Genomic DNA, 14,878 nt, shown 5'->3' with positions numbered 1-14,878 from the left:
AAAAAAAGGGAAGAAAAAATATCGAATATTAAATAACATACAATATAAAGAGAAAGAGAAACAAAAAAGCTGGAAGATAATTCGTTAACAATCGGTATTGACCTTTACAAAAGAGAGAGAAAGAGAAAAAAGAGAGAGAGAGAGAGAGAGAGAGAGAGAGAAGAGAAAAAAAGAGAAAGAGAGAAAAAAAAAATGAGAGGAAAAGTCAATGACCTTTCTCTCTCTCTCTCTGTAAAATATATTGTTACTATATAGATCTAATCCTGATTGTTTCGTATCGTAAACATTTTGAAAAAATTTTTTTCCCGTTTTTTTTGTCTCTCTCTAAAACAGGCAAGACTGCTTCGGCACTCAATACTTCATGAGCTGCATTCAAGCGTTGCTACTTGAGGACGAGAAGGAGAAGTTCCAAGGGATGGTCGAGTACCTCGGTCGCAAGAAGTAAGCGAGAAAAGAAGGAAAAAAGGAAGGAAGGAAGGAAGGGAGAGAGAGAGAGAGAGAGAGAGAGAGAAGGAGAAAGAAATGAAGAGAGAAAGAGAGGAAGAAAGTAAGGAAGAATAACGGTAGGCTTACGAAGGCGAAGAGACTACGATAAGAAGACACGAAGATGACGTGGATGATTACATGGATGATTTCACGAGGATTTCAGGTTTGCATGTTATAGCAAACAAACAATTTTATATATATATATTTTAACCGGAAGTCTAACTCTGTTCGATTTGGAGACGAACGTCTTTTAATGAATATTTTCGTTCGTTTGATCAACGAAGAAAGAATTTTTATCGTCGCACTTTGCTCTATCCAAATATCCCTCCCTTTGCTACTTACCCCTAGCCTTATTTTTTTTCTTTCCTTTTTGTTCGTTTCTTGTCTCTTATATATATATATATATATATATATATATATATGTATGTATATATGTATGTACGTACGTATGTATGTATATGTATATATATATGTGTGTGTGTTTGCGTGTGTGTGTGTGTGTTATTGATTTTCATTGAAAAAAAAAAAAAAAATTAAAAAAAAAAAAGGAAAACTTAACCAAATTATATTGAAGTAAATTAAACTATACCCGATCAAGTAGAATAAAAAGGATCTATGATGATATTATGCGAATAGATCGATCTAACGAATATACTCTTCTTTTTCTTCCCTTTTATTCGAATCAATGAAATTTTCGAATGTACTTATTACATCATTTGTACGTTTGATCAAAATTCTCGTAAATATCGGGATCATTAGATCATGATTAATATGGATTAATGTATTGTTTCCATTTTTGATTTTGTTGTCTTTTCTTCTTTTCCTTTTTTTTTTCTTTTCTCCCTCGTTTGAATGTCAGCGAATCGCATTGAAATTAGGATATTTGATATTGGTCGTAGTCTCTTCGACGAGTTACAAGGATACGAAGAATAATGAGAAACAAACGAACGAATAAACAAACAAACAAACAAACAAACAAACAAACCAACAAACAAATATACAAACAAACAAAATATATATATATATATCAAGCGAAACGGTACGATCGAGCCATACGATTACAGCAAGTTAAAAACTCCATACGAATTCTAGTCGACAAAATATCTGCGCTCGCGCACTGCGCCACGTCTTTTTTTTATGCGTTCAATCATTATTAATTATTACTTAATAACTCGTCCTTTTATCGTGTTAGCTATTATTATTATTATTATTATTATTATTATTATTATTATTATTATTATTATTTTATTAATAATTATTAATTAATATTATTGATTAACATTATTATTATCACATTACGTAGGTAATGATAATGTTCATGAGCATTTCGCAACATGCAGCTCTGACAATAATTGCACAGAATAAACAAACAAAAAATTAAAAAAAAAAGAACATCCACGAGTCGCCTAAAAAAAAAAAGAAAATAATAATTTTTTTCGATTGCAATCAATCTTCACTCGTTCCGTTTGTTTTTATAGTACAATAAATGTAGAAAAATTATATATATATATATATATATATATATATATACATATATATGTATATATATTTATAGATATTATGTGAAAAATAAGAAAAAATTGCAAAAATGGCGAACTCACGAATAATAATCTGTGCAACGTATTGCAAGTAAATGAAGGAGTTCATATTGTTTGAGTTCTCTTATATATTACTCTTTTGCAAATCTTTATTTATTTTTTTCTATGAGTCTAAGATCGTAATTTTTTTTTTTTAACATTTAGTAGAAAGAGAGAGAGAGAGAGAGAGAGAGAGAGAGAAATAGAGATAGAGAGAAAGAGAAAGAGAATAGTATTAATAACTCGTGTGTACCTATCGAACATTGCCGCACGCGCGCATATATCGCGTATTCGCGATGGCTTCATTTCCAAAAAAAAAAAAAAAAAAAAGAAAGAGAAAGAAAAACAAACGAATTTGTTGAATATTTATTTTTCCATAATATATATATATACGTGTGTGTGTGTGTGTATGATAGAAAAATGAATTTTTCTTTTTTTTTTTTTTTTATACGATTTAAGAAAACAGAATTTTTTTATCTTTCAATTGAGAGAAACAAAAGAAGAAGAAAAAAGAGAAAAAAGAATTTTTTTTTCATCCCTCGGAATGAACGAGGAAAAAATTTCCGATTATTTTTCGAATTAATGAAAGTAAATCTTCTTTTTATTTTTTATGTTTTTTTTTTTTTTTTTTTTTCCAATTGAAAGAAAGAAAGAAAAAAAGAAGAAGAAGAAGAAGAAAATTAAATCTTTTTTCTCTCTCTTTTACGAGAAGAAGTATTCGTGAAAATCCGCGATAATAATTCCGACGTAATGATAATACCAATAATAGTAACAATTATAACAACTACAACAACAAATAACAACAAACCATAACAACAAATCGTCTCGCGTAGTATGACGCGTTAGAAAGATACGAACCATTCCAAAAAACAGTATTTGAAACCATTCCGCCGCTCGTTGATCTTCTGCGAACGCGTTTGTTCGATTCTTGTGTTCCCTGTCCACCCTCTACCCTCCACCCTCCACCCTCCACCACCCTTAATATCAACACCCACTTGTAATCTCAACTTAACCCTTCTCTTAACCCTTTACTCTTTCCTCACTCGATCCTTTTCACACCCTCTTCGTTAATGTCGAATAATTCCATTAGATTCCAATAGTACGATATTAAATATAATAAAAAATCGACAATTGAAAAAGAAAAAAAAAAGATGGATCTACGTTACCGACCGATTCCGATCATCGCAGTTCGATGATGTACGTGTACATGTGCATATATATTATATATGTTTGTATGTGATGGATCGGAATGGATCGAAATTAAAAAGTGATCCAACAAAGTTACTCCATTGATTCTAATTAACATTCCATTGAGATCTTATTAATCTCTCTCTGCTTGAAACATTATATACATATATATATATATATATAATTGCGTTAAAAAATTGTCAAAAAAATATATCACAAGAGAGATTGTTTTACTTTATTTCATTAGAGGTATTAGAAAGAAAGATGGTCTTCGGTTTGCGAAGCGATTCGTTTATCATTTTTTATTTCTTTTTCCTGTTCTTTTTTTTTTTTTTTTTTTCTTCTTTAATAAAAATAATTGCCTTTGTGTATGAGATAAAAAGAAATATGTGTATATATATATATATATATATATATATATATATGTTTTTATCAATTACATAGCATTTAAAAATTATTGATATTTAAATTGTTGATGATTTAAAAAGAAAAAAAAAAAAAAAATACATTTTTTAAAAGGAAAAGAAAACGAATCGTAAGTGCAAGCAAGCAAACAAGGCGAGTCCGAATTTTCAGAAAACATGTTGATTTGTCATCGATGCGAGTGATTTCGACGACCGTAGAGGCTCTGTCTTTCTTCCTAACTTTCTCATCGAAGTATGCATCTGTATCTCATACTCGAAACATTTTTACGTTTCAATGTCTATCTCTCTTTTAATCGATATTTTCTGTTCATCGTCATCTCATACATCATCGTTATTATCGCTATTATAACGCTATTATTAATATTATTATTATTATTGTATTATTATATTATTATCATTATTATTATTATTATTATTATTATTATTATTATTATTATTATTATTATTATTAGTTATACGAATAGACGAATACTCTGAAACTTTTCAAGATGACTTCTTTTTTAATTGTATGTGTATATGTAATCTTCTTCGCTTATGCGAATAATAGTGCGCCTCTCAGCAATCAGCAGCCAATTTATCGCAATCCAGGATGCATATAAATTTTGTTAGAAGATATATGTATATGTATATACATATGTGTGTGTATATATATATATATATATATATATATATATATACACGTATGTGTATACTCTCGATGATTACGGAAATGTTTTAAAGAACGACGATATTGTAAAAGAAGGAAAAAGAAAGAAAACAAAAAAAAAATAATTATTTATGAATGTATACGTATATAAAATGCTATGTATATTATGTGCATGCATACTCACGTATATTCATTCTTGCGTACATGAACGTGCCCTATGTATATATATATAACTATGCTGACAAAAAGAGATAATTATACGTGTTATTACACGTGATCGTCTACCCAATGTACAATTAACACAATACGAGTATATCTACAAACTATACTTGTTTCGCGTTAATAAACGTATCAGTCCAAAATGACAAACGTTTTCTTCCTTTTTTATATGATACATATATATATATACATCCTTCTCTCCTTTTTATCCCTGTTCGATTAATTTAAAAAATCAAACGTGATTTAAGAAATTAAAATATACAATATAAAATATGCAATGTACGAGCCGAAGTTTGATTATGCGAAAGCGATGAAGTTTGTTCGTTGAAAATATAATAGTAAGAAAAAAAAAAAAAAAAAAGAAATAATTGATTTATTGATATTTTGCAAGTCGTAGTCGCAATGATCTAATTAGATGAATTAATTTTGCAATGAATGATTTTTTTTTCTTTTTTTTTTTTTTAATAATGTACTCTTAGACCACCGTTTTCATAATCGCCGAATCGTATATGAAATGATGATTTTATTCATAAAAACAATCTGTCTTTCTGTTTATATCTTGTTTTTTTTTTTTTTTTTTTTCACTTTATTTTCACTCACAAAAATTATTAAATAATCAATCTCAAAAACTTTTATGCGGACATACACAGTTATCGTATGTTACAATGGCAAAAAAAAAAAAAAGAAAAAAAAACACTTCCAATCTTTCTAACTCAATTTGAAAATTATTAATTGTCAAATCAAATAATATATTAAGTACTCCATGCCCTATAAAAAAAAATTCAATTAACACTTCCTATATATATGTTTGTATGTACGTACGTATTTACGAATCGAAACGTGAAAAAATTATTTATTACAACAAAGTATTAATAAAAATGTTTGTATGTTGTTCATAAGGGCAAGTCCAAATTGATTAAAAAAAGATAGGAAGTTTACACGATCATCGTTAATTACAATTATTTTCTTATTACATGGTATAATCCGTTGTTATTTCTTTTCTTTTCTTTTTTTCCTTTCTTTCTTTTTTGTTCACTTTAAAAATAGTTACAAATGTATACAAGATGGTAACATTGTGCACTGTCATATGTGTTAATATTATGATACATTAAATTTCTATTTAAACATAATTCATATTAATTAATCGAACTCGTTGATACCAAACGCGTTTGTATTATTTATTCTCGAAGGATTATTAAACGAAAGTTGCAAGAGTACGTATTCTTTTCTTTTCTATAGATGTTCATTTTCTTGTAGAGTTTGTACTGTCATATAAACGTTCCCATTGTAGAATCTACGATATCTCTCTTGGCTTTAGGTAACTTTCGAACATTATGCTATTACACATAAACTCTTTTCGAAATCATCGGTATGTAAGAATCGTTCGAATTGCTCTATCTATGATTTTCTCTTACAAAAATAATTCAACTTTTTTTTTTTATATTAATTTAAAACATGTTTTTCTTTTTTTTCTTTTTCCAGAAACATAGACAGAGTGATGGTTGATAGATAAATAGATAGATAGATAGATAGATAGATAGATAGATAGAAATAGAAATAGAGAGATTGTTTCATTCTATTTTATGTAATATTATGATTTATTAGGCTTTTTTAGATGCGTTCATGAAGTGTGTTGCATTTTTAAAATTCATTAATTACAAAGTAAAGAACTAGAATCAGAGAAAGAGAAGAAAAACTAATTAAGAGAATTGACTCACGTGTCACGAATCTGTGCTACATTCTTTTTTTTTCTTTTCATTTTCTTTCTTCTGTATTATTTTTTTTTTCTTTTTTTTTTCTTTTTTTTTTTCTTTCTTTCTTCAAATGAACACGTAGTAGGAGAGATCTACTTTCTTATATACTAGCTAATTGGAACGTTCTTCATTTTACTTCTATATACAAAGTTAAAAAAAAAAAAAAAGCAAACAAACAAACAAAAATGAAAAAGATTAGAATAATGAATAACATTCGAATTGAAATTTTCTCTTTGTAGTATTGTGTCGTGGGAGGAGATATTCTTTGACGTATAAAAAAATGATTATCTTTATGTATACTATACTTGACAAATATTTTCATTAATGACTAATCGTTCTCTCATTGTGTAATGCAATAGACTAATTTTTATATTTATATATATATATATATATAGACAATATGATATTTGTGGAAAGCGTTTTTTTCTTTTTCTTCTAATTCTTTCCTCCTAATAGGTTGTTTATTATAAAAAGGCACGCGTCAAGTTTGAATTGTCTATCACACCTTCTATCTTCATATCGTTAGATCGTATAAGATGTTTCATGAAAGGATGATCAAACTTTATATACTTTTTATCTTTACATAATTATGCAGGTTTACCATGAACACGAAATCTATATAAGCACGTGTATTCCAGTTCTCCGTGATTGCTATGAATTCTTAATTCTATGTACTCGTATGGTTTTACTATCTGTGTATTCTGTATGAAAACAAAAAAAAAAAAGAATGAATATATGCAATATATGAAAAATTTATTATTTCTTTTTTTTTTTTTTTCAATCTCAAATTCACAGATTCAACTTACCTGTACAGGAAAATATTGCAAATTCTCGTCGGAGTCTGTGAATTCGTAATCACCAAACATAACTGGTTCGGGATCATTTTGATCGATTAAACCCTACGAGATGCGATCATATGCGTGAATAAATATGTGTTATATAAAAATATATGTGAAAGAGAGGAGAATATAAAATACATATGTAAATTACCCAAACATTGAATTTACGTGGTGCACTTTCCATTTTTTCACTCGGTAATATAGATTTAGCTACATGCTCAATAGTAAAGCCAGTTACATAAATAAAGTTTCGCAGTTTTATCAACAAGTATCCTGGGAAACCTTGAAAAGGCCAACAAGCACCAGGTTGTATCGGATTTCTTTGTATCACTGTTCGAGGATTGTTATTTTCAGAATAAATTGTAAGACCTAAAAGTTTTAAAACCCTTGATTTTACGCCATATGTTTGAGTACATCGTGTACTAATAATTTCTCCTCCTAAAAATGAGATGTTTGATTATCATAAAGATCAATATAATGAAAATATTATTTTATTTTACAACAATGAACTTCACCTGCCGTCTCCAAAGCATAATCTACACGTCCGGTTTTATCTGCATCGTATATCTTTAATCTATCATTTATTATTTTGAGAATTTTCTCATCCAACGCACCATCTTCTTTAATGACATAATTAGCACCAATCGAATCATCTATAATTATTTTGTACAAATCGTATTAACGATACGATGTCTTATACATTTAGTTAAAAAAATGTTTATTAACAAACCTCTATCCATAGGTATTTTTTTTAATTTTTCAATGATCACGGATAAATCCTTTTTAGAGACAATACTTCCCAAATATTCTCCTAAGATATTATCAATCTCTTTGCGTAAAGTTTCAGGTACAAGAAGCTGTTTATTTGTATCACAACAAATTTTCAACTGCGAATAAAGCTCACGCAAAGTTTGAAGTTCCACAACTACGTTACTCGTATCGGTTTTAAGATTATTTAGTCTATCTTCTATATCCATTATTTTTCCCTGAAAGAATAAAATTTGGAGTTACAGTTTGATCGTATGAATTACATATACGTATCGACATTATCATTCACTTACGTTAACTTTTTGCCAAACATCGATTTCATTTTCCTTTGGATTTTGCAACATCTGACTAATGTTTATTAGGTACTCCTAAAAATATACAGTTGAAATAATTTAATTCTTATAAATGAATTATTATTATATAACTTAATTCTTATAAATAAATTAAAAAGAAAAAATATATTTACAGTTTGATAAGAATCCTTCTCTTCCAGTTCAGTAATTCTGTTGTTTAATCTATTGATTATTACATTTAAATTATAGTCGCTAGACGAATACTCATCATTTTGTGCACTTTTTTGCGTTAGCCTTTGTACATTTTCTAATATTGTATTTATTTCATTGTTACTTGCCGTTTGAACTTCGAAAGTAGAAAGGAATGATTGAACGTATGGCATACTCCAATAACCTGCAATAATGTTTATGGTAACGATAAAATTTCCTAAAAACAGACAATTGAATATATTACAATTATTACTCCATTCTCTAGTTACAGTATTGGTATCAAAGGTAAGAAGAAAATAAATTTGATATATACAATTTGATATCTTTGCATATTAATTTTTTATGTGATACAATAATTATTTTTAAAAAATTAATAAAACAGAGACTGATGCATAATCCAATACGGTAACTGAGAGAAGGATAGACGAAGGAACTCACCAATCTGATGATTGATCGCTTGCATGCCCAAGTTGTTGAGGCTAATTGTAAGAAATTCCGCCTTATCACCAGTTGAATTATCCTCCTTCTATCCTTCTCCCATCACATATGTAATTTTTCTTTTTTTACAAATTTAAAAAAAAAAACACATAAGTGACACCATGACGTTATCTCACTCTATACAAACTCATTTATTTATTGTGATCACTGTTACGTTACATGGAAAAAAATTAATTTATGAAGTATGAACGTGCTTACACGGAGACTTCATAAAAACCATGTAAGGAATAAGACTATTTACAATATGATTAACTGAAAGTCAATATTATTACTTTTGTTTAATTAATACAAAAATAATAAGACGATTACAGAAATATAATAATCATTATTTTTTGTCACCAGCATAAAAATAAATCTTTAAAATTGATTAAACAATTAAAGATGAAAAATCAAATAAAAGCAACATTTATAGGTATTAGTAGATCTCAATCAACAAAATTGAGGATAGCAAGAAAATGCATATATATATATATATATATATATATATATATATATATATATATACTTACATATAAATTATATTAATAAATTAAGTGCTCTATTTTATAGGCGTACATATCGATAAATAATTTTTTTTTTTTTTTTTATACAAATTTATAACAAACATAATTAAATAAATTCAAAAACAAAGAAGTAAAGCAATCAATGAAAATATTATCTAAAATATACTTCAGAAGTATATAAGCAACAAATGACACATAGAATATTATGCAAAAAAAAAAAAAAGAAAAAAAAAAGAAAAAAGAAAAAAGAAAACAACAAAAGTAGAAAAAATATATTATACTTTTAAAAGAAGAAATATAGGATAAATATAAGATAATGCCCCAAACACTCAAAAAATGTTAACAAATAAGTATTGTAAAAATATATCGTTGGGCAAACACATTATTTACAAGCAAGCAAATGTTAAAAAAAAAAAGAAAAAAAAAAACTAGTAAGTTATGTGAAGAAATCAGTAACAGCAAATTTAAACTTGTGTACATTTTTACTGACAAACGTATAAACATTTTTAGGCACGACCGCAACGTCGGAATGGCTTATGGAATCATCATTACAAAAAGTGTCTGCTTGAAGCTTTTTAAAATGATGATCCCAAAACCAAAAATTTATTGCTGATTTAAAAAAAAAGAAAAAAGAAAAAAGAAAAGAAAAAGTGTACAAACAAAAATTTTACAGAGAATTTTCATATCACGTGTAATTATATTCATTGCAATTTTAGATTGATATAAAATGCAAAGATATATGTTGTGATAAATCTCTAGATATCAAATCTTTTTTCAAATTGAAAATTTAATGCATTTACGGTCGTGCCCAAAAGGCCCTAGTTTTTTATGTGAATGTAACTTTCAGTTAATCACCAAATCAAATCCCAAACAGTGCTAGGTACTTCTGGCAAAGACACGTTCAAACTAGGTACATGTTCCATGAAATAATATGTAATGGATGTAAAATATTTTGAAAAGAACTCGTATACAGATAACATTAGCTTGGCAATTTCATCAAAAATATAATAAATCGTCTCGGTGACACCATAGTGAATATTGTGTAGATAGTCCAGGCAGATAAAGGAATGCTTTAACATGAAGTAAGCACCTGCAACAAAACGAAGAGGCAGGCCAGTCTAGGTTTACCTGTCTTTCTGGTGTTCTTCCATGAAAGACGCTAATGAAAAAACTATTAGTTTGGATAATCGAAAGAATATTAATGTTTTATGTAATATTAAAATTTTAAGTGAAGGTTTTCAAAAACAAAATGTAATTATAATTAATGAAAAACTTACCAGCCAAAAGAAGTAATGGAATTATGGAAATCCATGCAACTTTGGATCCAAATATACGTTTCCTTATACCTGAAAATCTGCTCAATATCCAACAATCAAACCAAAGTAGTTTGATTAAAACTAAGTAAATAGACCGCGCGATAAACCACCATGGTTTGCTCCAATATGATTCTACATATAAATCAAAAACATCGTTGATTTGCTCTATTTCATTTTCAATATAATATATTGAAGTAATTAAGAAATAACGATACCATTATAACGAATCCGTTCATGATGAGTATAATATTCTCTTTTTCTGGACGTTCTAAGTTTGAGAAATTCAAGCGACTTAAGAAACCAAGCTACAATAAGTGTATTAAATCTTAAAAATTGTTGCGTGACCTTCCATCTTTGAGTATTTTTAATTGAGGTTGAAGGCATGATTTCATTTAACTCTGTATCAGAATCGTATTTATGAGTATCATCATAATCTACAGACGTCTTCCCCCATAAAGGGTACCTAGTCAAAATAATATTTCTTAAATGTAAATATCACTTGGATTATTAAAATAGATATACCATCTCATCTTATCTATATTTAAAATCAATTACAAACCTTTGTCGGACATTTAAAGAATCTACAGGTTTTGTATAAATTACTTCTCTATGCATCGTGTATTGTTCGATATGTGTTTTTTTGAACATTGTTGATCTCGTTGCAAAATTAGAAACACTGGTGTGCGATGAAGCAGATAAATCACCTATAGTCTGCGTTGCATTAGAAGAAACAATATATTAGATATTTCCTAGATCGATATTTGAGAATTTAGGCAACGTTATACCATCAAACTTACTATGAGGTTTTGATCAATTGTATCTTTAAGACCAGAAGAATCTACAGTGTCACCTAATCCACTTTCAGATGTAGCTAAAGACGATTGCCTCAAACTTTCCTGATTGGTTGATACTGTACTACCGATATTATTACTGCCATCTGAATGTATTGAACGTCTGGACATATTAGGCATCGCAAGTATACCTGGCGCTATCTCATAACGACATTGTGACTTTTGTGAATACGTATAATCTGTTTTTGGAAATTTGCTGAAATAACAAGAAAAGTATATAGTTTTTTGGAAAAATATAGACGAAGTTAAGAAAGTTTACGGATAGAGATTTGTTTACTTTTGTATCTTAGAGGACAATTTCAATTTAACGATATTAGAATTATTTCTTGTTTTCCTTTTTTTGATGGAATATTCTCATATGACAAAATACTTGTTTACAAACATAGTTATCCTTCTTGATTATGAACACAAACAAACACGCATAGATCAAAATATAGAGTAACTTTAAAATTTTACTTACTTCCACCATTCTCCAGCTTGTTTATATATTTCATAGGCAGATCCCGGTCTACTTGGCAAATCTTCTCTTTCTCCTTCTTCCGAAGAATAATCGCTTGTGAGTACTCTATGTGGCGTCACACTTTTACGTACTTGTTCTGGCAAATTATAGCTTGTTTCTTCTTTGGTGTCATCTTGTCCATTAACAAATATTTGTCGTTTAGCTCTCTGACGTTCAGACCGTCGTTCTAACTTTTTAGATGTCACAGACACAGAACTATCAGATTGTTTACTTTGACTTTCAGATGTAATTTCCGATATAGGTTCTTGTTCGTTTTCAATTATCGCCTGCATATTTTGATCGCGCGTTTTGCTGGCACTACCAGGCCTAAAATTTTAACGATACAAGAAAATAACAAAAAAAAACCATTGAATACAAATCATCCTATTTATCTATTCTCATAAAAATACAATTAAAGCGTACATCGATCTACTACCGGATCTTCTAGCGTTTGTAACGTCTGCGGGAGTATGCGATCGTTCTCTACTCTTACTTCTCAAGTCATAATGATGTTCCGCTTGTTCGGTGTCCAATATGACACGATTTAAAACCAATGGTGTATGAGAACGAGATCTACTTCTACTCCGTAATTCATAATGATGCTGTTCACTTTCCATTTTCCTGCCAAGTTATGATATAATAATCTATTTACATAAATGACAAATAATAATAATAACTTAATATTATTTCTAAATATTTAAATTAAAACAAAATATACAGTTTAGAATTCTGTACTGTACTAAAGCCACACTCGGAGTAGACCAAAAATCTTTGGCTTGAATTAACAGAAGCATATGTCCAAGTATAGCTAAAAATAGTCCCCTCCACTAAGGTGGGAAAACAGCCCTCTCACTGAATTCCTATTTCTAGTCTTGTCTCTCTCTCTCTCTCTCTCTCTATCTCTCTCTCTCTCTTTCCTTACTTATTATGATTCAGAAATGAAATTTTCAGAAAATCCTCCAAAATAAAAAGTATCTAGCAATAGGAACTATACAAAAATTAATTAATTAATAATATCAATTCAAAATATAGAATATATCTGAAACTTTGAATACATTGAAAAATTTCTTTTACACATGACAGAATCAAATCAAAATCTTTATAAATGTATATACATATATATATATATATATATATATATATATATGATCGTTAATTAAAATATTCTCTCAAATATTCTATTCGTTTCGTTAAAAAATATTACGACGACGAATATAAAAAAGATATTGCATAACGTCACATTCCGTTTATCTGTTATATTGCAATTAAAAATTTTTTTTATTGTGTAATGTGAATAAAAAAAGGGGAGAGAAAGAGGGGAGGGAGAGGGGGGGGGGGTAGAAGAAAAAGGAAAAAATAAAGAAGAAAAATCCTCGAAATAAATAAATAAATTAATTAATTAATAAGTAAATAAAAAAGAAAGGACTAATACAAATTTCAATGCATTATTTCCTGGGAACTTTCCGTTAGATGAAATTATAGTATCTACCCTCCCATGATATTTCTTCCAAAAAAAAAAAAAAAAAGAAAAAAAAAATTCTAATCCACTTGATTTTTTTATTCTTGCATACTATCGTATACACGTACGTATCGCATGCATGATCTTCAACTGATAAGCCGTATTTTTAAATAGTTTAATCCGTTAAAAACTGATTACCAATAGCAACTACAAACGCCATCTCGTAAATAAATATAACAATTATATGTATGTATGTATGTATGTATGTATGTATGTATGTATGTATGTATGTAGACATATATTGGTTAGATCTCTTCTATGAAATTGTAATTCTTTTCAAACGAATTTAATATCGCATAGAAAATCTAATTACGCATACTATATGTAATATAATTACTTACAATGGAACATAACTTCTTGTTTATAAAAAAAGAAAAAAAATATATACACGTATATATAAAAAAAGGAAAACTAAAATTCGCGGTTCATTTTACACAATTAGTTCACTGATATCGAACATATACACGTACACTACGGAGTATATATATTCATACACACGCACACACATATATATATATAAATATATATAAATTAAAACTATTAGACTAGAGATTTCCCTTTCTCTGTTTCATTTATACACGTTTGATAGAGAATAATTACGCATGAAAAACTGACAAACTCTCCCTCTCTCTCTCTCTTTCTCGTGCATGTGCATGCGCGCGCACCGCATATTTTGTAAGAGTGGGTCTATAAAGGAGAGTGGAGGGGGAAGGAAGAGATAAAACTGTCGCGCAAAGGAGTATGACGTAAATTTTGTATAAAAAACCCCCATATATGAGTCATGTGTCCGTTAAATACGTAAATACTCGACGTATTACATTAAATGTTATATGGAAGAAGGATATAGAACGTTCGAAGAGAAAATAAAGACGGTATTGTTAATAATTATTAAGGTTATGTGTATGCTTCAAGCTCGAAATACTTTCGTTCTAATTAAAATGCAATAAGCTTCCTACTTTGCTCATACGAATAACAACAAATGTGATATGAACGAACAAATAACTATCTGTCGTATATGATGAAATATATATATATATATTCCTAGTGATCGATCTTAGCGTCGCTAGCGGACAAATTTGAAACTACATCAAAATTTAATCTAACGTTTGTCAATTTCGTATTTCACGTTTTATTAATCGTATCGATAAAATCGTTTCTCTAAATCAAATAATAATAATAATTATTATTATTGACAATAATTATTGTTTATCGTACGAATAGTAATAGAAAATAATTAATATATATTTTTGGTCGATTTTGCAATACATGTATGATGAAATATATCTA

The 14,878-nt window shown here is 28.3% G+C and overlaps 2 protein-coding genes across 7 annotated transcripts in view; one reads left to right on the top strand and one right to left on the bottom strand.

Annotated features, from left to right (window-relative positions):
* The window catches only part of LOC122626920 (ion transport peptide-like), a 47,532-nt gene extending 46,614 nt beyond the window's left edge, over window positions 1-918 (top strand). For all 6 annotated transcript variants that reach the window (XM_043807507.1, XM_043807509.1, XM_043807508.1 and 3 more), the window contains one exon: window positions 334-918. Coding sequence is in view for 1 of the 6 variants with exons in the window: in XM_043807505.1 (XP_043663440.1) it covers window positions 334-445 (112 nt within the window). In the remaining 5 variants the exon portion in view is untranslated. The remainder of the gene's footprint in view (window positions 1-333) is intronic.
* A 4,844-nt stretch (window positions 919-5,762) lies between these two features.
* On the bottom strand, window positions 5,763-14,513 carry LOC122626918. The gene is made up of 14 exons (XM_043807501.1): window positions 13,933-14,513; window positions 12,496-12,693; window positions 12,034-12,399; window positions 11,520-11,769; window positions 11,282-11,433; window positions 10,938-11,185; window positions 10,684-10,854; window positions 8,369-8,589; window positions 8,196-8,270; window positions 7,865-8,120; window positions 7,650-7,787; window positions 7,286-7,572; window positions 7,102-7,194; window positions 5,763-6,996 (listed from the first exon to the last, which is right to left on the bottom strand). Exons 2-14 carry the CDS (start codon window positions 12,687-12,689, stop codon window positions 6,883-6,885), a joined length of 2,565 nt encoding a protein of 854 aa, XP_043663436.1. The 5' UTR covers window positions 12,690-12,693; window positions 13,933-14,513; the 3' UTR covers window positions 5,763-6,882.
* Between the last annotated feature and the right edge of the window lie 365 nt (window positions 14,514-14,878).

This window comes from Vespula pensylvanica, chromosome 2 (assembly GCF_014466175.1).
Source record: "Vespula pensylvanica isolate Volc-1 chromosome 2, ASM1446617v1, whole genome shotgun sequence".
Taxonomy (NCBI): domain Eukaryota; kingdom Metazoa; phylum Arthropoda; class Insecta; order Hymenoptera; family Vespidae; genus Vespula; species Vespula pensylvanica.
This window is presented reverse-complemented; position numbering and strand designations above follow the sequence as displayed.